Source organism: Loxodonta africana, chromosome 1, assembly GCF_030014295.1.
Source record: "Loxodonta africana isolate mLoxAfr1 chromosome 1, mLoxAfr1.hap2, whole genome shotgun sequence".
NCBI classification, from domain to species: domain Eukaryota; kingdom Metazoa; phylum Chordata; class Mammalia; order Proboscidea; family Elephantidae; genus Loxodonta; species Loxodonta africana.
The window spans coordinates 204,567,207-204,594,246 of record NC_087342.1 but is presented as its reverse complement, the minus strand read 5'-3'; the positions used below and the strand labels follow the sequence as shown (position 1 = coordinate 204,594,246).

The 27,040-nt window shown below is 41.0% G+C and overlaps 1 protein-coding gene and 1 pseudogene across 3 annotated transcripts in view; both read right to left on the bottom strand.

Annotated features, from left to right (window-relative positions):
• The window catches only part of PEX7 (peroxisomal biogenesis factor 7), a 128,849-nt gene extending 125,186 nt beyond the window's left edge, over positions 1 to 3,663 (bottom strand). Inside the window, exons 1-3 of one of the 3 annotated variants that reach the window (XR_010322980.1) lie at positions 3,424 to 3,661; positions 1,383 to 1,440; positions 320 to 470 (exon numbers count right to left, since the gene is read on the bottom strand). Coding sequence is in view for 2 of the 3 variants with exons in the window: in XM_064291268.1 (XP_064147338.1) it covers positions 320 to 470; positions 1,383 to 1,440; positions 3,424 to 3,553 (339 nt within the window). In the remaining variant the exon portion in view is untranslated. Of the gene's footprint in view, positions 1 to 319; positions 471 to 1,382; positions 1,441 to 3,423 lie in introns of all 3 variants that reach the window. The other 2 variants (XM_064291268.1, XM_003403995.4) reach the window with 2 other exon arrangements.
• Positions 3,664 to 15,426: 11,763 nt separating this feature from the next.
• On the bottom strand, positions 15,427 to 16,897 carry LOC100666594 (ferritin heavy chain-like; annotated as a pseudogene).
• Between the last annotated feature and the right edge of the window lie 10,143 nt (positions 16,898 to 27,040).

The following is a 27,040-nucleotide window of genomic DNA, read 5'->3' as shown; positions in this document are numbered from 1 at the left end:
GGCACTGTACAGCAGGCATGATCTTACAGCACCGAGAAAGCGATGGGCGTCTCTGGAGGAAAAGATGCCACAAAGTAATACTGGCAGACGTTCTTCCTGACAAATGAGAAGCCTGACCTTTTCTTTCCCAGCTCCTTAGGCCATGAAGTACTTTGTTTGAATAATCAAATAATAAGTGACACAGAACATACACAATACCCTAAAGATACTAAATAAAGTTTCAGCTCTTGTCCCCTGAACGCATGCCCCTGTCTCTAAGTGGATTTCATCCAAAGTTTCCGAAAGAAAAATAACCAGCCCGGAGATATTCCCTTCCTACCTCCTGGCTGTGTTCTTTGTAGACTTGCAGCGGCCCTGTGGCTTTGGCTGTGTCCCAGAGCTGCAGCGAGCCATCACCACTGCAGGTGACGAGGACATGTTCGTTGTTCTCACTCCAGGTTACATCAAACAAACCATCACTCCAGTCAAAGCTACACCAGGGAAATTAAAAAAATATATATATATACACACACACACATATATATCTCCCTACTTACACAGACAGCTGACAAAAAGAGTAATGATCATCATTTTACAGCTTATCAATTTTTTATAGCTTATCGAATATTTTAACAAATTATCCCATATGATCTTCACAGCTAGGGAGATAAGCAGAGCAGCTGCTTAACAGATGCAGAAAGAAGTTCAGAGAGGTTGAAGGACTAGTCCCAGGTCATGGAGTTAGAAAGCTGCAGAGCTAGATTAAAATCTGGTCTCCTGATTATAAATACGGCACTACTTACACAAGGCCATGCTGCCACACCTGGGCGTTCACTGGCTTCTGTGGTTTATACGATGGGCCAGCAAGAACATCAAAATACTAATTAAGGCTAATGATTTCAATTTTTCCCACAAATCTTTCACCTGAGCTATGAGCAGGGAATTATTTTCTGATGAAATTTCCTTTCCATTTTCTACCTTTAACTACGACTGATGGAACTGTTAACGGGTTCAACAGTCACACAGACAAGACAGGCATAGAAAAAAGAAAGGAAAAGAGGGTCTGGATAAGCTGTGAAATGGTCAATTAGTTCCTGACTGAGTAAAGCAAAACTACATTGAGAAGACAGCATAGTTAATGTCATACAGTACACTAACTAGTCCACACTTTTACGAGGTTTAAATTTTAAAATGTATAAATAGGCACTAAGAGACGAAAGTTTTAGAAAAGTGACATAATCATAATTTAATGGCAGAGATAAGTTCTTTACTACGCAAATGCTCAAGTTTCTTTTATATTGCAAATTAAAGCATTTTACTGATTGAAGATTTAAAACTTAGTTCTATTAAGGCATTATGAACAGCAGAGAATTACAGAAGTTTAATAATTAGAGCCGCCTTACCTTCTAAAAAGCCTAAGCCCAGATTCATTTTGATCCAGTACTAGTAGGGTTCCACAACCTAAGGAGGAAAAAAAATCATCAATGTCATGCCGCTGAACACTAATCTACCAAGGAACCATCTAAGGTGAAGGAGGTATCCGGCACTTAATTTTACTACCACAACTCTCTCCCGTAAGTTATCAGGAGCATGTATACAAAAGGACTGGATTGTACTCTCCATTTCTGTCTTTCTAGCTTGTGCTTTAATCATTAAACAGGCAAATTACCATTTCATCTGTGATTGACATCCAGACAGTCCTGACGGGAAGGTGAAATACTTGAGAGTCTACTCTGCTTCTGAAGTCCCTGGGTGGTACAAACGGTTAATGTGCTGGGCTGCTAATCAAAAGGTAGGCCATTCAAATATCCCGAGGTGCCAAAGGCCTGGCAATCTACTTCCGAAAAATCAGGCACTGAAAACCGCACAGAGCACAGTTCTTTTCTGACACACATGGGTCGCCATGAGTCGGAACTGACTTGATGATAACTGGTTTGGTTTTTGTTTTGTTTTTTGGCCAGGCATCATGCCAAGCACACAACCTTCCCAAGGAGGTGTTATTATCTCTGTTTACAGATGAGAAACCCGAGACTTACAAACTCTAGGGATTGTACTCCTTCAACTGCATCACCTTGCCTTATCAGTTAATCTAAAATACATCACCATTTCTATCTTGTTAAAAACTATGAATGTGGAAAGACCTGGTGGAATTTACCACACAGTTGATGAGAAAGTGCTGAAGGCAATGTTAATATCAGTTATCTAGCAAAGACAAATTATTTCACTAAAAGGATTAATGTATATTTTTAAGTTATAATTTATTTTATAGATTGGAGCCCTGGTGACCATGTGTTTAAGAATTCAGCTGCTAAACAAAACGTCGGCAGTTCTAATCCAGCATCCGCTCCTTGGAAACCCTAGTTTCCAAGTTCTACTCTGGGCCATAGGGTCGCTATGAGCCAGAATCCAAAGAAATGGATTTTTTTAGAGAGGAAAACTTTTAAAACATAACTCATTTTTTCTAATACCAATTCCTTTTAATGGTTTTTTTTTTAAAGGATTTAAAGTATCTTTACAAACTCATGGTGCTTAATACTTCAACCTAATTGATGAACATCTATTGAAATTCTGAATGGACAAACATTAAGGTTAACGGTGAAAATACCGAATGCAAATATTTCTTTTTTCTGCTATAGGACCAAACAAAAACTACTACTGAGAGCAGACATTATGTAATGACTTCATATAGCCTCAGCATGTAAATAATCGCTAGGATATGAATTTTTTTAAAAATTCAGAATCAAGAATGCACCCACGAGTTTCCATCTAGCCCACGGCTAGAGGCAATTAACTTGAATCTCTAACAACTGCCTAGCGAATATGTGGAACAACCAAAGTTAAGGCCAGAACTTCATAAATATCATGAAGACACTTGTGGGAGAAACCTTCAAGCGCTGCGCAGAAGCATCCTTCTTACGGACAGCACACACGTTTCCACGCAGTGCTCGAGTGCAGATTGTGGGAAATGTGTAGCAAACACTGGGACGGCCCTGCGACGGTCTTCCAGGTCCTGTTGGTCCTGTTGGTCCCGCTGCACCAGATCAGAAGAGCCACACAGGCTCGCTCCGCTTTCCGCAAGGCAGAGGGCACCTGGGCCTGTGTCAGCTGCGGTGGAGTTAGTTCTGTCTTAAGGAAGGATATGGGCTACCAGGCTACTTTTATATCCTACGTCCACACTGTAAGTGGAAAAGAGGACACACATTATCTCCAGACCGACTCCCCACGCTTGACAACTGAGAACACGGAGCAGACCAGCCTCTCCTCCTCCCCCTAGCGTTCATCTGTGACACGCTCTACCATGGGAAGCGCTTTCCGACCCCAGAAGAAGCCGGCACCCGGCAAGCGCTGCGCTTCCTCTGCCACGGCCGGGATCTCACAGACCCGGACGCGCGAGGCGCGCAGCGCGACTGGCCCCGACCCGCCCGGCGGTGCGCCCGGCCTCACCCGCGATGCCGTAGTGCTGGGCGGCGGCGCAGGCCAGGCGGTCCGGCAGGTACGGGGAGAACTCGGCCGCGTAGCCGTGGCGGCCGGGCACCCGCAGCGTCCGCGCCGCGCCGACGCCCACCGCGCTCATGCCGCCCGCCACCTCCCGGCCTCGCCACCCCGGGCCGCGGAAGCAGTTTCTAGTAGGAGGCGGCCGCTGCCGAGACTCGCTAAGTTAGAGAGACCCTGGAAGACGAGGCGGAAGTGGGAAACCCAGTGCCCGGAACTCTAGATTCTGATTGGTCCGCAGAGCAAAGGGCGTTGACTCCGACGGAGCCCATTTTGGTTTGGGGCAAAACAAAAGGCTGATTTCTGCTTGTTGTAATTATGCAGACTCACAGGATCGTGATTCCAGGGTTGGGTGGTGATTTTCGGAAGTTTTGGTTTTGCCTATCAGCCACCATGACAAGGATGTCTGATTTTTATTAATTTATTGAGCTTCTGAAAGACCGGCAGCTCTGAGAATTTTCCTGAAGATTTAAAAATTAGGCAAAACCAAAAACCCGCTGCCATCCAGTCGATTCTGACTCATAGCGACCCTATAGAGCAGAGTAGAACTACCTCATAGAGTTTCCAAGAAGTGCCTGGTGGATTCAAACTGCTGACCTTTTGGTTAGCAGCAATAGCCCTTAACCACTAGGCAACCAGGGTTTCCTACCATAGACATGTTGTTCAAAATCCCAGAGGGTACAGCTAGGAAATCTGTATTTTAACAAACACCTCTGGGTGAATCTAGTATACTGTCTAATGTTTGAGGACTTCTGGCCTAGTTGATGGTAGGAAGAAAAACACATATGGGGAGAAGTGCTCAGTACTGACGGGAACTTTCGGCAACAAGAAGCAAACAGTTATGATTACTGGGAGAATATGCTCCAGAAAAAGAAAGCTGGGATTGTTAAAGAGTTTAAAAAGAGGTATCATTCCTGCATGTGAGGGCATTGGTGGTTCAGAGGTAGAACTTCTGCCGTCCATGTAGCTGAGCCGGTTAGATTCCCAGTCAATGCACCTGTAGGGTAATGCTGTTCAGCTATATGCACCCCTCCCTAATGAAATCAGCTTTGCTCTTCCCGGAAGAGGCATGCTGGGGATGAATTTGGGATGGATTTAGGTTAAGGTACAAGGCCGAGAGCGGCATGACTGAGCCAGCGGCCAAGGCCAAAGAATGCCTTAGCAACAAGAAGGAAAACATCTGGGCCTGGACGTGAAGTCCCTGGGAACACTGACTGCCCAAGGACATGGGAGAAAACAATGAGCCTTGGTCCCAGCTGGAATGGTATGTAGGTTTGGGTCTCTTGCTAGGTGGTTGCGGAAAATGCTCCAGCCAGCCACCACTGGAGAGCAGCTGCTTGCCCGTGTAAGTTTCCCTGAACGTATGAATCTGGAAAGGGCTATGTGTCAGTTCTTCGGACTACCTGCCAGGATGCACAGTGAGGGTCTTTCCTTGCTGGGGCTGTCCCCGACAGCACCTGTAACACAACCACCACCTGTCTGTCAGTGGAGGTTTAAGTATGTCAGTGGAGCACTAAGAGAGTAAAACAGTGCCACTTCACTTACATCCCCCATGTGCTGTGTTTTCAAAAGGTGGCACAAAATGACTTGTAAACTCCTAAATCAGTGTCAACATGAAGGCTACTGTGACACAGTTTTTCAGACACAGACAAGTTAAATTCCAATTTAAACTACACCATCCTGATGGAATAAAGGCAAAGCAGGAGCACACGGGTTCTTTGAACTCACGATAACAGAGAAAGACCACCAAGTTAAACATCTACCCAGCCATGAATGCCTGCACCTGCAAATGAAAAGGGTCTAATCAACTGGTTTTGGAATGTTCCTTCTAGGTGTAGCCTCTACACATGAAAAGGTTGGAGAGGATGCAGCTAGTGTGACCATTTTATGTAATGTTTTAATCATAATGAAATCTTCAACATTAGGTGGAATACTTCTACGAGCTCAAGACGGGTTTTAATTTCATTTAAGAAAGTTAAAGGCTGGAATATCTTACCATGCCAGAAAGTAAGGAAGTGCACACACACCAGAAAATAATAATGAAGAATGTCGAAAGGACCTAGAAGCCTGCTGGAGGGACCTCCTCCTGGCAAATCTGGGCCATTTAAAATATTGATAAGTACAGATGATAACCTATTGAATAAAACAAGAATCAATGGAATTATATGAATAAGTGAATAGTAGGACAGAAAGCAATGTTTTTCCTTACTGTAGGATTCCTGTTAATAAAGGTAGAGGAAATGATGATTGTTTGGCAATCACCGTAGTAATATTATTTTAGGAAAGAATCATTATTGGCTGTTAAAACTAGCAGGAGAAAGTAAGAAGAAAAAGTCTCAAAGTGTCTCCTTACATGATCCTTATTAGTTGTTGTTATTGTTAGCTGCTCTACCACTGACTCATGGAGACCCATGCACAATGAAACGAAACACTGCCTATTCCTGCATCATCCCCAAGATCGGTTGCAGATTGGACCATTGTGACCCATAGGATTTCCATTGCCTGATATTCAGAAGTAGATCACCAGGCCTGTTGGTCTAGAAGCTACACTGAAACCTGTTCAGCATCATAGCAACATGCAAGCCTCCACTAATAGGTGTTTGTTACATGTGAGGAGCATTGGCGGGAAATTGAACCTGGATCTCCTGGATGGAAGGTGAAAATTCTATCACTGAACTACTAATGCCCCCAAACTTACTAGTTACCAGGCGAAAAATGGTAATTTTACAGTAAAGTAACCTGGAAAACACCACCTTCACCAAGCGATTAAATATCACCACCACAGTGGGGAAAAAATGTAGAACAAAATTCAAATTCACAAAAAAAGACCAGACTTACTGGTCAGATGGTGACAGGAGGAACCCCTGAGACTATGGCCCCTGGACACTCTGCTAACTCAGAACTGAAGCCACTCCTGAAGTCCACCTTTTAGCCAAAGATTAGACAGGCCTATAAAACAAACAACACAAGTGAGGAACATGCTTCTTAGTTCAATGAAGTGTACGAGACCAAATGGGCAACACCAGACCAAAAGCAAAGACAAGAAGGCAGGAAGGGAAAGGAAAACGGGATGAATGGACACCAAGAACCCATGGTGGAAAGGGAAAGGGGGGAGTGTTGACACGTTGCATGGATTGCAACTAACGCCAAAAAACAATTTGTTTATAAAATTTTTTGGAAAAAAAAAAATCACCAGTAGGGGGGTAAATTAACATCATGTGTTTTCTGATATGATGCACAGAGAAGAAAACCACATCTGTGGTATTTCTTCCAAAACTGCACAATCTGAGGAATGCAGATCATGAGGAGACATCAGAGAAACCCAAATTAAGGAGCATCCTACAAACTAACTAGCCTGTACTCTTTAAAAATGTCAAGGTAATGAAGAAGAAGGAAGAGTGAAGAAATATTGCCAATTAAAGGACACTAAAGAGACATTCTAACTAAATACATGTGACCCTGAATTGGATCCTGGACCTGAATCTTTTTTTTTTTTTTGCTATAAAGGACATTTCAAGACCTTCATTTGCTGATATGGTAGGACGCAAAATGAGAAGAAACAGCTGCAAAAAACAAACAAACAAAAAAAAACTCGTTGCCGTCCGGTCAATTCTGACTCATAGCAACCCTATGGGACAGAGTAGAACTGCCCCATAGAGTTTCCAAGGAGCACCTGGTGGATTTGAGCAGCAAACCTTTTGATTAGCAGCCATAGCTCTTAGCCACTACGCAACCAGAGATTTCGAAACAGCTGCAAACATCCATTAATAATAGGAATAAGTATAAATCTAGGAAAATTGGAAATCATTAAAAATGAAATGGAACTCATAAACATTGATAATCTAGGCATTAGTGAGCTGAAATGGACTGTATTGGCCATTTTGAATCTGACAGTCATGTGGTCTTCTACACCAGGAATGACAAATTGAGGAGGAATGGTGTTGCACTCATCATCAAAAAGAACATTTCAAGACCTATCCTGAAGTACAATGCTGTCAATAATAGGATAATATCCATACACCTATAAGGAAGACCAGTGAATACGACTATTATCCAAATTTACACACTAACCACTAAGGCCAAAGATGGAGAAATTGAAGATTTTTACCAACTTCTGCAGTCTGAAATTGACCAAACATCCAATCAGGATGCATTGATAATTACTGGTGATTGGAATGCGAAAGTTGGAAACAAAGAAGAAGGATCAGTAGTTAGAAAATATGGCCTCGGTGATAGAAACGATTCTGGAGATCAGATGATAGACTTTTGCTAGACTGACTTCTTCATTGCAAATACCTTTTTTCAGCAATGTAAACAGTGACTATACATGTGGACGTTGCCAGATGGAGTACACAGGAATAAAATCGACTACAACTGTGGGAAGAGACAACGAAAAAGCTCAATATTATCATCAGTCGGAACAAGGCCAGGGGCTGAATACAGAACAGACTACCAGTTGCTCTTATGCAAGTTCAAGTTGAAGCCGAAGAAAATTAGAACAAGTCCACAAGAACCGAAGTACAACCCTGAGTATATCCCACCTGAATTTAGAGACCATCTCAAAGATAGATAAGTCGAATTGAACATTAATGCCAGACCAGACAAGTTGTGGAAGGACGTCAAGGATATCATACTTGAAGAAAGCAAGAGGTCACTAAAAAGACAAGAAAGAAAGAAAATACCAATATAGATGTCAGAAGAGACTCTGAACCTTACTCTTGAAAGTCAAATAGCTAAAGCAAAGAGAAGAAATGATGAAGTAAAAGAGCTGAACAGAAGATTTCAAAGGGTGGCTTGAGAAAATGAAGTAAAGTATTATAACAACATGTGCAAAGTTCTGGAGTTAGAAATCCAAAATGGAAGAATACACTCTTCATTTCTCAAGCTGAAAGAACTGAAGAAAAAATTCAAGCCTCTAGTTGCAGTAGTGAAGGATTCTAAAGGCAAAATGCTGAACACCATAGGAAGCATCAAAAGAAGACGGAAGGGATACACATAGTCACTGTACCAAAAAGAATTGGTCGACTTTCAACCATTTCAGGAGGTAACATATGATCAGGAACCGATGATCCTGAAGAAAGCAGTCCAAGCTACACTGAAGACATTGGCGAAAAACAAGATTCCAGGAATTGACCGAATACCAACTGAGATGTTTCAACAAACGGATGCAGTGCTGGAAGTATTCCCTTGTCTATGCCAAGAAATTTAGAAGACAGCTACCTGGCCATCCGACTGGAAGACATCCATATTTATGCCTATTCCAAAGAAAGGTGGTCCAATCAAATGCAGAAGTTATCGAACAATATCGTTAATATCACACACAAGTAAATTTTTGCTGAACATCTCTCAAAAGCAGTATACTGCCAGAAATTCAATCTGGATTTAGAAGAGGACGTGAAACAAAGGATAACACTGCTAACGTCAGATGGATTCCGTTTGAAAGCAGAGAATACCAGAAAGATGTTTACCTCTCTTTTATAGACTATGCAAAGGCGTTCAAATTATGGATAACATTGCGAAGAGTTGGAATTCCGAAACGCGTAATTGTGCTCATGAGGAAACTGTACATAGATAAAGAGGCAGTTGTTCCAAAAGAACAAGGGAATACTGCTAATTTAAAGGCAGGAGAGGTGTGTGTTAAGATTGTATCCTTTCACCATGCTTATTTAATCTACACTGAGCAAATAATCTGAGAAGCTGGACTATATGAAGAAGAACGCAGCATCAGGATTAGAGGAAGACTCATTAACAACCTGTGTTATGCAGATGACACAAACTTGCTTGCTGAAAGTGAAGAGGACTTGAAGCACTTTCTGATGAAGATCAAAGACCATACCCTTCAGTATGGGTTACATACGCCTCAATATAAAGAAAACAAAAATCCTCACAACTGGACTTATAAGCAACATCATGGTAAGTGGAGAAAAGATTGAAGTTGTCAAGGATTTCAATTTACATGGATCCACAACACCCATGGAAGCAGCAGTCAAGAAATCAAAAGACGGATTGTATTGGACAAAACTGCTGCAAAAGACCTCTTTCAAGTGTTAAAAAGCAAAGATGTCACCTTGAAGACTAAGACTCAAGCCATGGTGTTTTCAGTCGCCTCACATGCATTTGAAAACTGGACAATGAGTAAAGAAAACCAAAGAAGAATTGACGCCTTTGAATTATAGTGTTGGGGAAGAATATTGAGTATACCATGGACTGCCAAAAGAATGAACAAATCTGTCTTGGAAGAAGTACAGCCAGAATGCTCCTTGGAAGAGAGGATGGTGAGACTTCGTCTCACATTCCTTGGACGTGTTATCTGGAGGGACCAGTCCCTGGAGAATGATATCACGCTTGGTAAAGTAGAGGGTCATCAAAAAAGAAGACCTTTAACTAGTTGTATTGACACAGTGGCTGCAGCAATGGGCTCAAGCCAAAACAATGATCATGAGGATGGCGCAGGACTGGGGAGTGTTTTGTTCTGTTGTACTATGAGTCGGAACCAACTTGATGGTACCTAACAGCAACAACAAAGGGCTTTAGAGGACAATTGGAAAAAGTTGAATAAGGTCTGTAGTTAATAGCTTTACATCAGTGTTAATCTTTTGATTTTAGCCATTGTACTTAGGTTATATAAGAGAGTGTTCTTGTTTTTAGGAAATGTACATTGAGGTTTTTAGAGGTAAAGGAGCACCATGTTTGCTATTTACTCTCAAATATTAACAAATATATATGCAAGGATAGATAAGTAGATAGATAAAATGAAAACCAAATGTGATAAAATGTTAACATTACAGCAATCTGTGTCAAGGGTGTATGGAATTTCTTTGAACTACTTTTGCCACTTTTCTTAAGTCTGGATTATTTAAAATAAAAAACTTAAAAAAAAAGGTCTTGTGCATTATAAGCAAATCTTAATGACAATTAAATTTTGTTAATGTTCTTTAGTAATTACTGTTTTTAAACAAGTAAACCGAAAACCCATTGCCATCAAGTCGATTCCGATTCATAGCAACCCTACAGGACAGAGTAGAACTGCCCCATAGAGTTTCCAAGGCTGTAAATCTTTGCAGAAGCAAACTGTCACATCTTTCTCCTGAGAAGTGGCTGGTAGGTTTGAACTACCAAACTTTCAGTTAGCGGCCGAACACTTTAACCACTACGTCACCAGGGCTCCTTCTTAAGCAAGTAAGTTTCAGAATTATGCAAATATACGCTGTTGACCGAATTCTTTATACAAACGTTGGCTATTTTTTTTTACCCTTCAGAGAGAAAACTTTCAAGAAGCTAAAAAATTAAATTCCGCCCCATCTCACTAACATGAATTTGCCTATGGATTTCTTCTGAAGGATTGTTTTGTTCCCTGTGCCCACCCTATTTTAGATTCTTTTTAATGTTGCCCCCTATGCAGGAAAAGTCTTTGTCTTCCTATCCCACAAGCCAACTCTGTCTTCTTTCAAATTCTCCACCAAGGGTGAATTCTTCCAGAAATTCTAACCCATTAAAACTTAACTCGTTGTTGTTAGGTGCCTTCAAGTCGGTTCTGGCTCATAACGACCCTACGCACAACAGGACGAAACATTGCCTGGTCCTACGCCATCTTTAAAATCGTTGTTATGCTTGAGTTCATTGTTGCAGCCACTGTGCCAATCCACCTTGTTGAGGGTCTTCCTCTTTTCCGCTGACCCCGTACCCTGCCAAGCATGATGTCCTTCTCCAGACACTGAGCCCTCCTGACAATATGTCCAAAGTACGTAAGATGCAGTCTCGCCATCCTTGCTTCTAAGGAGCATTCTGGCTGTACTTCCTCTAAGACAGATTTGTTCGTTCTTTTGGCAGTCCATGGTATATTCAATATTCTTCTCCAATACCACAATTCAAAGGCATCAACTCTTCATCAGTCTTCCTTATTCATTGTCCAGCTTTCACATGCATATGATGCGATTGAAAATACCATGGCTTGGGTCTCAGGCGCACCTTAGTCTTCAGGGTGACATCTTTGCTCTTCAATACTTTGAAGAGGTCCTTTGCAGCAGATTCACCCAATGCGATGCGTCTTTTGATTTCTTGACTGCTGCTTCCACGGCTGTTGATTGTGGATCCACAATCAAAACTTAACTTAGGAATTTGAAAAAAGCATGTGTGTATTATAGATTGCAATAATTATAGTTACAGTAAGTCCTCAGGTTACCCACTCGGCTGCTAACTGAAAGGTGGTGGTTCAAGTCCACCCAGAGGCACACTGGAAGAAAGTACTGGCAGTCTACTTCCAAAAAATCAGCCACTGAAAACCCCGTGGAGCATAGTTCTACTCTGATATGTGTGGGATCACCATGAGGTGGAACTGACTTGGACAGTTTTATTTTTTGCAAGCCAAGAGCACCAGGTGGGGGCCAAGCTTTATCCCCAAACTCGAATTCTACATTTCATAAACAATAAAGTTTTTTAAAAAAGCAGTGGACTCACATGTGGACTTGAGCTTGTGGGTGGACTCAAAACAACCTTTCAGTTAGCAGCCAAGCACTTCACCATTTGCATGCCCAGGGACTCCTTCGTAGACAGTAGAGAATTCTCATTAGTGGTGAGTTGATTCTAGGTAGCTTGATACAATCCATGGTTAACTCAGAAAGTAAACATTGCTGAGAATGTCGCGCACCTTCTCTGGTACCCCTTTGGACTTGTACGCAGGGCAAGTGCCACCCCTGACCTCCTCCCCCCCGCTATGCCTCTGCATCCCTGCCCAAACATCTGACACCCATCTTTTAGATAACTTTAACATAATATCAGCTCAAAAATACAAGTCAAGCTCATTAATCTTTTACTTAACACATTATGGCACAACATGAAAATTACAACTGCACCTTGCTTTTACTGATGAAAATTGGTCTATGATATGCTCAAAGTCATTTTTTCAGTTTCTTCTCTTTCAACACTCAGCAAAGCAATATCGCACAGTTTGCCTTGACCGATATGTTGCCTGATTAGGGTCAGTGCCCTGGAGCAGTCGAGCCCATGAAATGTACTCCAAGTCAGGAAGAGTGAGAAAGTTTATTCAAGAGATGTGTACATCACTGGGGTCCTGACAGCAACACAGGCTGGAGTCCCAAAGAGCTACTTTACATTAAAGTTTATGTAGAATTTTACAAAGGTTAGAAGTGTCTTTCTAGCCTGAAGATGGTATGGCCAGAGGAGTTATTTATTACAAGGTAGTGACAAAAAACTCTTTATCAGACTAAAGAGATACAGGCCAGACATTTCTTCATCAGGCTAAAGATATACATTTGGTACACCAGGGCTCTGATTTCCCTACAGGGCTTGTAAGCCACAGGTGATTTGACAGAACAAAAAAGTTATTTGCATTGATTTGACAGAACAAAAAAGTTATTTGCATCATGTTAAAACAAAGAACAAGGCATTAACATTAGGTCAAAACAAAGTCATTAGCAAAAGTATGCGAAGGAGGAGGCTGGAAGAGGAGGCAGACAGAGGAAGAAACAAAACTTATAGGTTCATCATGGTGTTAGTTATGTCAAGCTCTCAGTCACCCATTTTGAAAAGGAGAAAACATACTGGGGAGTATTAGGGTCACACATGGAGGATCTCAAATATGAAAGTATTAGTTTTAACTTGCTGAATGATCTCTCACGGCTGGGGTTGGAAGCTGCGATGATTGATAGAAACTGCTCAGTGGTGTTCAAGGCACTTGCCATACCTGTCTTACTGTTACCGGAGAATGTAGGAAAGAATTCAAACATGGAGTGCCCAGTGAGCAGAGGTTTATTAGCAAGCAGAGGGTTAGCAGTAAAAGTACACTTGAGTAGGAAGCGTCAAGCGGGCTACGCAGGTATAGAAAGAATCTGAGTGCCCTGAGAGTCCTTTTCTTAGGGTTTTATATCCTTCTTGTCTCTTATCTGTCTCTGTTAACATTTAAAAGCCAGTACAGGACCGCCTATGAAGACTATTTCTTTGGCTTAAGGTTTAATTACCAAGTTAGGGACTTTATCAAGTAAGGACTTTATCAAATCAAAGACCCCTGTAAAGATCATTTCTTTGGCTTGAAGTTTAACTATGTAGGGACAATCTTGTTGAGGAATGTCACCACCCCCGTCTCTTCCTTTGTAGGGACTGTCTTATTGAGGAATATCACCACTCCCTGCCTCTTCCTCTTCCCCAGTGCAAGCTCTCCCCCTCCCCCTTACAATACCTTAGATACACTTCTGGATATAATAATAGCCTTTGGGGCTATTGTAAGGATTTAATGAGCTAAATTATGCAAAGAGCCTAGTATTATGACAGACATATAATAAATACTCAATGAAGCTTAGATTCCTCTCTCTCTTGGCATAGTGATTGAGAGCTAGGGATGCTAACCAAAAGGCCGGCAGTTTGAATTCACCAGGCACTCCTTGGAAACCCTATGGAGCAGTTCTACTCTGTCCTATAGGTGGCTATGAGTCGGAAGGGACTCGACGGCAACGGGTTTGGTTTTCTTGGTTTTTGGCTTTTTGGTTAGGGTATCCTATTGGGAAAAGTTGATTAAATGCCTAAAATAGAAAAACAAAGGGATGCTGTTGTTGTTATTATTAAATATTGTTGTTAGTTTCTAGTAGCCTTCAGCTCTGAAGAAATATAGTTAAAAGCAAGTGTTAAATTGTATGAGATCTAAGATCATGTATCTTTGAAAGGAAATTTGTCTTTTATTTTTTCTAAGCAAGTAAACAGAACAACCAGAACACCAGTTATGGGAGGAGTAGGACAAATGAGAGCAAATGGAGCAATGATCTGGCCTATTGTCAACGAAGGTATGCAATTTGAATAATTTAGATCAAAAAGTCAGGAGGTTATTTGAGGCATTAAACTAACATACAGCGCATATAACTTAACTGCTTATGTTGCCACAATTATGAAGAAATGATTGTAGAACATGGCTCTCTGTGTTGCTATAAAGGAATTTTCCTTTACGTCAGGCAACTGGAAAATGCGCTATTGCTTTTGTGGATATATACGCCCTGTCTTCAATCAAAATTGTTTCTAAGACAAAAAGAGATATGTTGTTGCTGCTGTGTGCCCATGAGTTGATTCTGACTGATGGTGACCCTGTATGACAGGAAAAAAAAAAATTTTTTTGACAGAGACAATAGAAACATCGCATAGGGTTTTCTAGGCTGTAATCTTTAGGGAGCAGACTGCTAGGTCTTTTCTCCCACAAAGCAACTGGTGGGTTAGGACAGCTGACCTTATGGTTGGCAGCTGAACGCTTAACCATTGCGCTACCAGCACTCCCTCAAAAGAAGCCACTGCAAATTCAGAAACCCTTAAAGAAGTTAGTGATTAATCTAACAGCTGATTAAACTGCTGTGATGGTAACTGAATCTAATTACCTTCATTTTACAAAAAAGAAAACTGAGGCCAAGAGAATAGAAGTTTTAGGTCCTTCAAGACTGAGCCAGAACTGGGTTTAATTCAGGTGCAGCGGGAATAGACTCCAGGGCAACAGGTTTTTGTTTTATTTTTTAAGCTCTCACCATGAACTCACTGCTTATATCTGAAGATCTTTTCCATTCCTGGGCTACAGATCATGGGGAGGAACAGACCATACTCTCACCGCCCTGCCGGAGTCATAGTTCCAACAAGAGGCAAGGGCTCAGGAATATCATCTTCCCTGAACCAAAACCAGGACCTCTCAGGGAAGTCCTTTTTTTTCTCTTCTTTAGCAGATTCAGGTAAACTTAACATGCATGGTCTTAGTGACAGTAGAAATTACCACCATAGCTACGACCGATGACTGCCCTGACAGCGAACACAACAGAGAACCCCTGAGGGAGCAGGAGAGCAGCGGGGTGCAGACCCCAAATTCTCATAAGACCAGATTTAACGGTCTGACTGAGACTGGAAGTACCCTGGAGGTCATGGCCCCCAGACCTTCTGTTGTCCCAGGACAGGAACCATTTCCGAAGCCAACTCTTCAGACATGGATTGGACTGGACAACGGGTTGGAGAGGGTTGCTGGTGAGAAGTGAGGTTCTTGGATCAGGTGGACACTTCAGACTATGTTGGCATCTCCTCCCTGGAGGGGAGATGAGAGGGTGGGTGGGGTTAGAAGCTGGCGAAAAGGACACGAAAAGAGAGAGTGGAGGGGGAGAGCAGGCTGTGTCATTAGGGGGAGAGTAATTGGGAGTGTGTAACAAGGTGTATATGGGTTTTTGTGTGAGATACTGACTTGATTTGTAAACTTTCACTTAAAGCACAATAAAAATTATTTAAAAAAAAAGAAATTACTTCTATAGCTATGGGGAAGCCAGGCTAAAGTTTAGCTTTCTCCATCACTGTCTCTCAGGGTGTGCATATCAAAGAGACACTCTGCCAAGCTAGATTCCAGCTCCTCCATCTTGCACAAGTTGGTTGCGTAGTCACCCAATTCTTTGATGAATTTCACCTACTCATTTAGATAATGAGTCTCAATGAAGTCACACAAATGGGGGTCATTTTTATTATTGGCCACTTTGTACAGTTCCAGTTGTGACTGATTTATGCTTTTTTCCAAGTGTAACACACTGCTTTGTGTTCAGCTGCTCTCCCAGTCACAATGGCCTGGTTTCATGATATCTTGAAGGAAGATTTGGCCATCTTGTTGGTTCATCAGCTTCATCAGTTTTTCAGAGTGTTCTCTCTCCTCATGAGATTGGTGAAGAAAATATTTGGCAAAATTCTTCAAAGCTACATCATCACGATCAAAGTAGTAAAACATGGACAAATAGATATAGGAGGCATAGAGTTCTAGGTTGATCTGGCAGTTGATGGTGGCCTCCGAGTCCTGGTTGTAGTTCTGGCGCACCTGTGAGGGTAATCTAGTAGTCAGGGTGGGGCAGCTAAGGAGAGGCAACAGAAGCGAGGTCTTGGGGTGATGAGAAGATGCCATGAAGGTACTGTAAGGAGGTGGCTGTCTTAGTCATCTGGTGCTGCTATAACAGAAATAACTCAGGTGGATGGCTTTAACAAAGAGAAATTAATTTTCTCACAGTCTAATAGGTTACAAGTCTAAATTTAGGGCTTCGGCTCTAGGAGAAGGCTTTTCCTCTCTGTCGGCTCTGGAGGAAAGTCCTTGTCTTCAATATTCACCTGTTCCTCAGGTGCAGGAACCCCACGTCCAAAGGACGCGCTCTGCTCCTGGTGCTGCTTTCTTGGCGGTTATGAGGTCCCCAACTCTCTGCTTGCTTCCCTTTCATCTCTTGAGAGATAAAAGGTGGTGCAGGCCACACCCCAGGGAAACTCCCTTTACCTTGGATCAGGGAGGTGACCTGAGTAAGGGTGGTGTTATAATCCCACTCTACTCCTCTCAATATAAAATTACAATCACAAAATGGAGGACAACCACAGAATACTGGGAATCATAGCCTAACCAAGCTGACACATATTTTGGGGGGACACAATTCAATCCATGACAGTGACAAAGCACTGGCTTCGAGCTGCTGGCATGGGAGGTTGACTGTCAGGTTCCATCCAAGCAGTGAAGCAGGAAGCTGCTGCGACTGTTTGTGAAGAACCTCTGGCCTCTCGTTTACTCTTAATTCTCTCCTGTAACCTTGTCTATCACTGAGCGATGGGGGTTTCCCAATACTGTCAGGGCTTTGCTAAGTTTGTTCATGTACTCCCTAAAAGAATTTATAAAAATTATGACCCCACACACATTTTAAGTTGCCCTTTAAAAAGTTTTAACATAAGTTTAAATAGCTGCAAATGAACTAATTTCAAGCTTATTTAAAAATAATGTCATTTTAAACTTCAAAATATTTTATCACTTAAAATGTATCCAGTGGACACTGGAAACAATAGCTATTTGATATCGCCATTATTGTATTAGGAAACCCTGGTGGCATAGTTTCACACATGGCGTTGTGTTCCCAAAAAATATGTGTATCAATTTGGCTAGGCCATGGTTCCCACTATTGTGTGATTGTCCACCATTTTGTCATCTGATGTGATTTCCCTGTGTGTTGCAAATCCTATCTCTATGATGTGGATGAGATAGGATTAGTGGCAGTTATGTTAATGAGGCAGGACTCAATCTACAAGATTGGATTGGTTTTGAGACACTCTCTTTTAAGATATACAAGAGAAAAGTGAACAGAAAGACATGGGCACCTCATACCACCGAAAAAGCAGCACCAGGAGCAGCGAGGGTCATTTGGACCCAGGGTTCCCCTGTGTGGAGAAGCTCCTAGACTAAGGGAAGATCCATGACAAGGACCTTCCCCCAGAGCCAAAAGAGAGAGAAAGCCTTCCCCTGGAGCTGGTGCCTTGAATTTGGACTTCTAGCCTATTAGGCTGTGAGAGAATAAATTTCTCTTTGTTAAAGCCATCCACTTGAGTTATTTCTGTTATAGCAGCACTAGATAACTAAACCAGTTAGTTATCTGTTGCTAATATACATCTATTTGTTATTTAAACCAAAAACGTAACCATCATGTCGACCCCAACTCATGGCAACCCTATAGGACAGAGTAGAGCTGCCTCAGATGGTTTCCAAGGTGGTAAATCTTTGCAGAAGCAGACTGCCGTGGAACAGCTGGTGGGTTTGAACTGTCAACATTTTGGTTAGCAGCCAAGCACTTTAACCACTGCACCAGCAGTGCTCCTATTAGTTACCTGTTACCCCTAAACTTAGCAGCTAAAAACAACAACAATTTATTATCTCACAGTTTCTGTGGGTCATAACTCAAGGTCTCTCACAAGACTGCAATCCAGGAATCACCCAGGACTGCAGTTTTACCTGAAGTCTTGAGTGGGGGAGGATTTGTCTCTAAGCTTATTCATGTAGTTGTTGACAGAATTCAGTTACTTGCATGCTGTTAGACTGAGAGCCTCAGTTTCTTGCTGGCTAATGGCCAGTGTCCTCCCTCATTTCCTTCTACCAGGACCTTTCCATAGAGAAGTTCACACCATGGCATTTGGCAAGCAAATGAGAGAGCAAAAGAAGATGAGCTAGACAGAAGTCATACACAGTCTTTTTGTGACCTAACCTTGGAAGTGACTTCTGAATACTTTCACTGTATTCTGTTTGTTAGGACAAGTCATTAGTTTAAGCCCACCCTCAAGTGAAGAGGTTTAGAGCTTGAATACTAGGAAGCAGGGATCATTGGGGGCCATTTTACAGAGGTATCCTACTACTATTACCAATTTAAAAAAATCATTTGAACAATGTCGCCTTTAACTGCTGAAAATTTTTATCATATATTTTTCTCCTTGAACTCATAAATCCATTCTACTGTTGACGGCAGCGGGTTTTTGAGGTATTGCCTTCTGCACCTTGTTTCAAAGTAATTTATTTTTTGCTTAGAGTTTTTTATTGATCTATTTATCATGCTTCACTATAAGAAAAATATGTATACAAACTGAAATTTTAATTTTAAAATAAAACTGTCCCATAGTTTCCAAGGAGTGCCTGGAGGATTTGAACTGCCAACCTTTTGGTTAGCAGTCATAGCTCTTAACCTCTGTGCCACCGGGGTTTCCATAACCATAAGGAACTCAAGATTGAGTTACTGTTCATTTATTAGTATTATTAGTAGTAGTAGTATTGGTATTATTGATCAAAACTACATTTTATAAAATTTGATAAATAATTACTGAATACAAAAAGTAAAATGCCATTAAAAATGCGTTGTTTAATGCGACGGTGTTGTTTGTTTTTTTTGGTTATTTTCCTTTATTCTTTCTTGAATATAACTTTTTCTTAGAATGAATCAGGGCCACTTGTAAGTGGGCTTATAAAGTAAAAGAGGCTTATAAAATGTTCATTAATGATGGTTGTTAAGTGCCTTATTTTCAGTGGAATCCACATCACATTCCCTTTAAAGCAATTTAAACCTAATGAGTCCACAGGAGAAATAAAAAATGAGCAGAGAGATGATTGATGAATGATAGCAAGTCCAAGTAAAAAATTAATATGGATCTAAGTTATCCAAATAACTTTCCGAAAAAGTTAACGAAAATGTTTTGTCCGTGAGTCTGATTAGATGTTGATGTAAGTAGAAAGCACCAACTTACCTTCTAGAAAGCCAAAAAAAAATCTAAAATATCATCCCTCCACATTAACAACACAACAAAGATGCGTTTGTAGTGGGCACATAAGAGACAATGGGTAGGAGAGGAAAACCACATTCCAGAGTTGCTCTTTTTTGGATCAGATTTGTGATAACCAGGATGAATGCAAACGATCAAGACAATAGCGAAGTGCATTATCTTCAGGATTCTTTTCTACTGGAACTGCATACACTGGCTCCATGGAGAAGGGACTCCATTAGGCAGACCTACACATATACTTGGAAGTGACATAATCATTCACCATGTGACAAAATTTGGTTATAAATTACTAGAATTGGTAGGATAAAGATGTCTCAACGCATTGGGGAATAAATATAGGCTGTTTTTATTTTTCGATTATTTTTCTTTTTCCAACTATCTCTTATCTAATCCCCTGCATGCTGACTAGCTTGACAGTTGGTAGAAACTGTCTCTTGTGTGTGACTATAATGTTTGAATACTTATACTGTCACAAAGACTAGGGATTCAGAAAAAGCTGGTGAGAATAATACTATGGGATTTGTGGAAAAGTAGGTTGACTGAAAAACCAAAACTTTTGTCACCAGGGCAGGTAGATAATTCCTTTCTGACTAGAACTAAAAAACCAAAAATTCAAACACATTGCTTTCAAGTCGATTCCAACTCATAGTGACCCTATGGATGGAGTAGAACTGCCCCATAGTGTTTCCAAGGACCGGCTGGTGGATTTAAACTGCTGAACTTTTGGTTAGCTGCGGAACACTTAACCACTGCGTCACCGGGGCTCCATAGACTAGAGCTAACCCGTTGCCTTCAAGTTGATTCCAGCTCATTGTAACCCTATAGGACAGAGTAGAACTGCCCCATAGGGTTTTCAAGGAGTAGCTGGTGGATCCTCACTGCTGACCTTTTGATTAGCAACCTGAGCTCTTAACCCCTGTGCCTCTAGAACTAGTAACTCTAAATCCTGTCTGCCCAACACCTCTTACTTCCTCTCTCATATCCAACCTCTGCTCTCTATACTCCTCACTACACAGGCATGGGGTTAAGACCAGGGCTGAGCCTCTCACAGCACTCCCATCTAGCTACAGTGTGATCCCATGGCTGCTGCACGTGACCCAAGCCACGCTAATCAGACTTATTCCGTGGGACTTTTCTAATTGTCTTCCACTTTGAGGAGAAGCTGGACTGAGAGAATATCCTAGAAATAATGGACTTAGAATTACCAGGGTAATCATAAAAATGCTGTACTTTTAATAAGCTTTAATACGCCCTATGATGGTTAAGATTGTCTGTCAACTTGGCTGGGCCATGATTCTCAGTGTTTTGGCAGTTGTATAACGTTGTGATCACTTCCCTGTTGAAATTTGATATGTGATCACCCCCACGATGGAATCGGTTGAGTGGTACTGGTGGGGGGTGGGGCCTGTGGCGGCTCGCTTCCCCCTCAGCCTTCATCTCTCCGCCTTCCACCGTCTACTTCCTTCCTGCTGGCCTTGCAAAGGTTGTTGTCTTGGTCTGGATTCAGCAGCTGTCTCTTGTCTGACCTCTGGTTCTTGGGACTTGAGCTACCAGCTTACTTGTCCATCTTGGGATTTGCCGATCTTCATGGCCTGTGAGCAAGAGTCCTGCTCCCTGACTTGCCTATCTTGGATTCGCCAGCCCCTGCAGCTGTGTGACTCAGGAGAAACCTTGAGGTCTTGCCTGCTGACTTTGGGGATTCCTCAACCATCACAACCTGTGAGCGAGATCCCTGTTCTCCAACCTGGTCATCTTGGGTTCACCAACTTCTCTGGCTCTGTGAATTGGGAAAGGAGTCTATCCTGGTCCAAGGACTTGGGACATTCCAAACCCTACAATCGCGTGATCTGTTTCTTTGATATAAATCTCTCTCTATATATTTATAAGCATTGCTGTTTTTCCTTCTCTAGAGAACCCGGCCTAAGACATGTCCCATATTAAATGAACTAAGACACCTCCCCAGGAGAGGGCAGATGTACTGAAATAAACTTCCTCATGGTCTAAACCTTAATATTTGAGAAACTGCAAATCAGAATAATTCTAGACTACAGAGGGGAAATGGATTGTCTGTATTAAAAAAAAAAAAAAAAAGAATCCCAATGGAAGAAGACAGTGATTAGATGCAGGATTTTAAATATTTATAAATGTAAGACTCTGGCTGAAAGTGTGAGGTAACTTGTTTCACAGATAAAAGGATCTGTTCTTTCCCAAAAGCGCTTGCAATGCTGTGAATCATGCAAACATATTATAAATCTATTGAATTAGAAGTGGCATGCAGCCGTCTCAGGGCTCAAGAACGATTGTCTGAGCTTGTACACCTCAAACATAATCTAATTAAAACCAGGAAGCCTTGATAGGTAAAATGGATGAAATATAAAGAAGTAAAGTTCGAAATTGTTTTTAGACAGAAAGGATGACTGAATGTACATGTGTACAGCTAAAAATGGTGTAAACCAAGCTGCTTTTAAAACATATTTTTTTCTCTAAATTAGATGTAAGCTCAAAAGAAATAAAAAATAAATTTAACAGGCTAAAGAGAAGAAAAGTGACTTCAAAGAGACTTCAAAGATAGGAAATAGATAAGAAACTTCAAAGGAAAAAAGGGAGAAAAAATGGCAGTTTTAGATCTCATCTAACAGCAATGGCTCTGGTTTTACAAAATGGGAAATTGAACCAGCTGCCTCGTCTTTCTTTAGGAGAAGAAGGATTTATGAAACTCAGTTTTGTTAAAAACATTTCAAATTTGGTCATTTTTGTGTTCAATTCATTTTAAACATCTAAACGTGAGAAAATATTCTGAATGAATCTGGAAGATTTAAAACTTTATCTTAATTTTTAAAGGATATAATTTTATTGGTCTTCTCAGTAGTGATAAGGACAGTTACTATGGAGTACAAAACTGGGAATTGGGGCGTGGAATGTTTGAGTGCACACAAAAACTGGGAACTGTGCACTCACATTAAATAGCTGAGTTTATGTAAATGTGATGAAAAGCACATTTGACGGAAAGCATGGGGTTTCAAATGAAATGCATTGTGTTTAAGTATGTAAACACTCATGCAGTCTTTTCAAAGTGATGCAGAAACAAGCAGATACTCATACAGGAAAAAAAAAAAGCTTCAATTCTTACTTTACGCTACACACAAAAATGACTAAAATGAATCATATGCTTAAATTTAGATGCTGCCTTAGGCTTCTCTAGAGTATCAAAACCATTAAAGCATATAAATATATATATATAGAAAGAGAGATTTCTATCAAGGAAACAGCTCACACGATTGTAGAGGCTGGAACTTCACAAGTCCATGGATCAGGATAGAGGCCTCTCCTGATTCACATAGCCACAGGGGCTGACGAACCCAAGATCAGCAGTTTGGGGAGCAGGACTTTTTTTTCCTTTTTTAAAATTTTTATTGTGCTTTAAGTGAAAGTTTACAGATCAATTCAGTCTCTCATACAAAAATTTATATACACCTTACTATATACTCCTAGTTGCTCACCCCCTAATGAGACAGCACACTCCTCTCCACCCTCTGTTTCCGTGTCCATTCAGCCAGTTCTGTCCCCGTCTGCCTTCTTATCTCCCCTCCAGACAGGAGCTGCCCACATAGCCTCATGTGTCTACTTGATCCAAGAAGCTCACACCTCACCAGTATCATTTTCTATCTCATAGTCCAGTCCAATCCCTGTCTGCAGAATTGGCCCTGGGAATGGTTCCTGTCTTGGGCTTACAGAAGGTCTGGGGACCTTGACCTCCTGGGTCCTTCTAGACTCAGTCAGACCATTAAGTCTGGTCTTTTTACGAGAACTTGAGGTCTGCATCCCACTGCTCGGAGAGCAGGACTCTTGCTCCCAGACTGTGAAGATTGATGAATCCCAAGGTAGGCAGGTGAGCTGCTAGCTCAAGTCCCAAGAACCAGAGGTAAGATGACAAGAGGCAGCTGCAGGATCCAGAATAAGCCAAAAACCTTGGCAAGGCAAGCAGAAAGGAAGTAGGCAGCAGAGAACAGAGAGATGAAGGCTGAGGAGGCGGTGAATCACCACAGGCCCAGCCCCTGCCAGTACCACTCAGCAGATTCCATCATGGGGGTGATCACATATCAAATGTCAACAGGGAAGTGATCACATTATACAATTGTCAGCACAGTGAGAATCATGGCCCAGGCAAGTTAACACTTAATCTTAACCATCACAGAAGCATATCAAATATTTCATCAAAAATAATTCTGGTTTGCTACTTAGGATACATTGAGATATTCTTCTTTCCCTAGGCCAGCTTGAAACATTGCAGAAGACTCTTAACTTGCTTTTGGGTTTAGCTCCAAGCCCAAACTTCTACACTGAGTCTGAGTTTTCTTTCTAAAATATAGATTGAATCATATTACTCCTCTGTTTAAAATTCTTAAATATTTCCTTTTCCTAAAGGAAAAAATTAACCTTATCTTCCATCAAGGAGCTTCCAAATCTGGCTTTGGCCTTGGTTTCCAAACTCATGTTTTAACAACTGCCATATCAAGCATGCACTATGGGGGCAGTAGAGAAAGCAGTTTTGTAGTAATTATAAGAGCAGTGGTAGAATGACAGGACTGTAGCTTGGTGGTAGTTTTACTATAAAGTTACTACTATTATTAATATAAAACTACTACTACTATTCTTCTACCAGTATTAGTACTTTGACTATTTGCAGTTTTCTAGAACTGAACATGACTTCTCATGTTTGTAAATATTGTGGGCTTTTGTAGGGGCCTGGAATTCCCTCTCATTCACCTGGCTAGGTATAGCTCTGGCTTTTATGCTTTTTGTACATATACTTCGTAGCTCAATCTCTTTACATATCTGTCTCTCCAGATAGGGCTGAGATCAACTGGGATCATACCTTTTTCATTTTTTAACACCTAACTCTTGGGGTCTCCAGGAGTTGGAAAGAACTCAACGGCAACCAACAACTATAACAAAAGTTTAATACAGTGTTAAATGAATGAATACGAGCCCTTTGAAGTATTATGGTGAATAGCTTTCTACAACACCACAGTCCAGTGGAGCCTTCTGCAATAATGGAACAGTTCTATATCTGCATTGTCCAACAGAGTAGACACTAGCCATGTGTGGCCCCTGAGTACTTGAAATGTGGCTACTGTGACTGAGGAACTAAAATTTTAATTTTATTTCATTTTAATTAATTTAAATAGCCATGTGTTTTCTTAGTTTTTACTCTCACTGCAACCATTTCCTGGGACTCTGGTCATTATTCTTAAGCTTAAATGTTTGTCAGATTAAGGTGAATCTAGATGGAGGTATGTTATGGACTGAATTGTGTCCTCCAAAAGTATGTATTGTGAATTCTAACCCTTAGAACTGTGATTATAATCCCATTAGGGAATAAATTTTATTTGTTATGTTAATAAAGCAATTTATTACAGGGTATGTCTTAAATCAATCTGTTTTGAGATATAGAAGAGCAGGTTAAGCAAGGAAACACAAATGGAAGGGAAGATACACATCACATAATAGAAAAGGAAACTAGGTAAAGAAGCTGAAAAGAGACAAGAACCTTCCTCCCATCCCACCCTGTCTAGAGCAAGGGAAAATGAAGAAAATCAAAGACACAAGGGAAAGATTAGTCCAAAGAGCTAATGGACCACAATTACCACAGCCTCTACTAGGCTGAGTCCAGCACAACTAGATGGTGCCCAGCTACCACCACCAACTGCTCTGACAGCGATCACAATAGAGGTTCCCAGACAGAAAAAAAAAAAAGACAGAGACGGAGAAAATGTAGAACAAAATTCTAACTCAGAAAAACAGACCAGACTTGCGGGTCTGACAGAGACTGGAGAAACCCTGAGAGTACAGCCCCTGAACACCTTTTTAACTCAATACTGAAATCACTCCTGAGGTTCACCCTTCATCCAAAGATTAGACAGGCCCATAAACAGAATGAGACTGAATGGACACACCAGCTCAGGGGCAAGGACGAGAAGGCAGGAGGGGACAGGAAAGACGGTGATGAGGAACCCAGGGTCAGGAAGGGGAGAGTGTTAACATGTCGTGGCAATCAAAGCCACAAAACAATGTGTGTATTAACTGCTTAATGAGAAACCATTGTGTTCTGTAAACCTTCATCTAAAGTGCAATTAAAAAAAAAAAAACAAAAAACCTTCCCCCAGAGCAGACACAGTGTTCCCCTAGAACTGGCGCCCTGAATTCAGACTTCTACCCTCCTAAACCGTGAGAAAATACATTTCTGTTTGGTAAAGCTACTCACTTATGATGTTTCTGTTATAGCCACACTATATAACTAAGGCAAGGTGTATGATAGCAATACTGTTTGCAGTGAAAAGCGCAGGTAAAAAATAATTTTTTGTCTAACTATTTTGACAGATTGAATCTCATCATAGCTTTATTTTTATGTGTAGGATTGTTAGTTTCCTTTGTGGTTACCTTAATACTTACCCTTATTTTTCTAAGCTCAAACCAGGCTTTTATTTCTTTATATTGCTTTGACTTCCTCTCCATATAAAAGATCTATGACTACATTATTTTGTCCCTCATTTTTGTCTTAATGTTGTCATCTTTTACATATTGACATCTCTGTTCCCTATTTTCATTGTTCCAGCTTTGATCTATTTTTGTGACTTCTCTATCTGGGTTGATATCTGGTTGTCCTGTCCTGTGTTCTAGTTGTGGGTTGTCATCTGATGTTATTGATTTTCTAACCAGAGGACTCTCTTTAGTATTTCCTGTAATTTTGTTTGGTTTTTAAAATTCCCTAAACTTCTGTTTATCTGGAAATACCCTAATTTCACCATCATATTTGAGAGATAGTTTTGCTGGATATATAATTCTTGGCTGGCAATTTTTTTCCTTCAACACTTTATATATGTCATCCCATTGCCTTCTTGCCTGCATGATTTCTGCTGAGTAGTCAGAACTTTGTCTTATTGGCTCTCCTTTGTAGATGACGTTTGTTTATACCTAGCTGGTCTTAAAATTCTCTCTTTATCTTTGGTTTTGGCAAGTTTGATTATAATATGTCTTGGTAACTTTCTTTTGGGATCTACCTTGTGTGGGATTTGATGAGCTTACTGGATAGATATCGTCTCATCTTTCGTGATATCAAGGGAATTCTATGTCAACAAATCTTTAACAACCCTCCCTGTATTTTCTGTTATCCCACCCTGTTCTGGTACTCAAATCCATCATAGGTTATTCCTGTTGATAGAGTCCCACATAATTCTTAGTGTTTCTTCTTTTTTTTTAATTCTTTTGTCTGATTTTTCTAAAGTAAGTTGGTGTCAAGTGCCTTATTTTCAATCTCACTAATTCTGACTTCCATTGCCTCAATTCTGCTCCTATGACTTTCTATTGAGCTAATTCTGAAATTTTATTGTTAATCTTTTGAATTTCTGTTTGCTGTCTCTCTGTGGATTCTTGCAGCCTGTTAAATTTGTCATTATGTTCTTGTATAACCTTCTTAAGTTCCTCTATTGCTTTG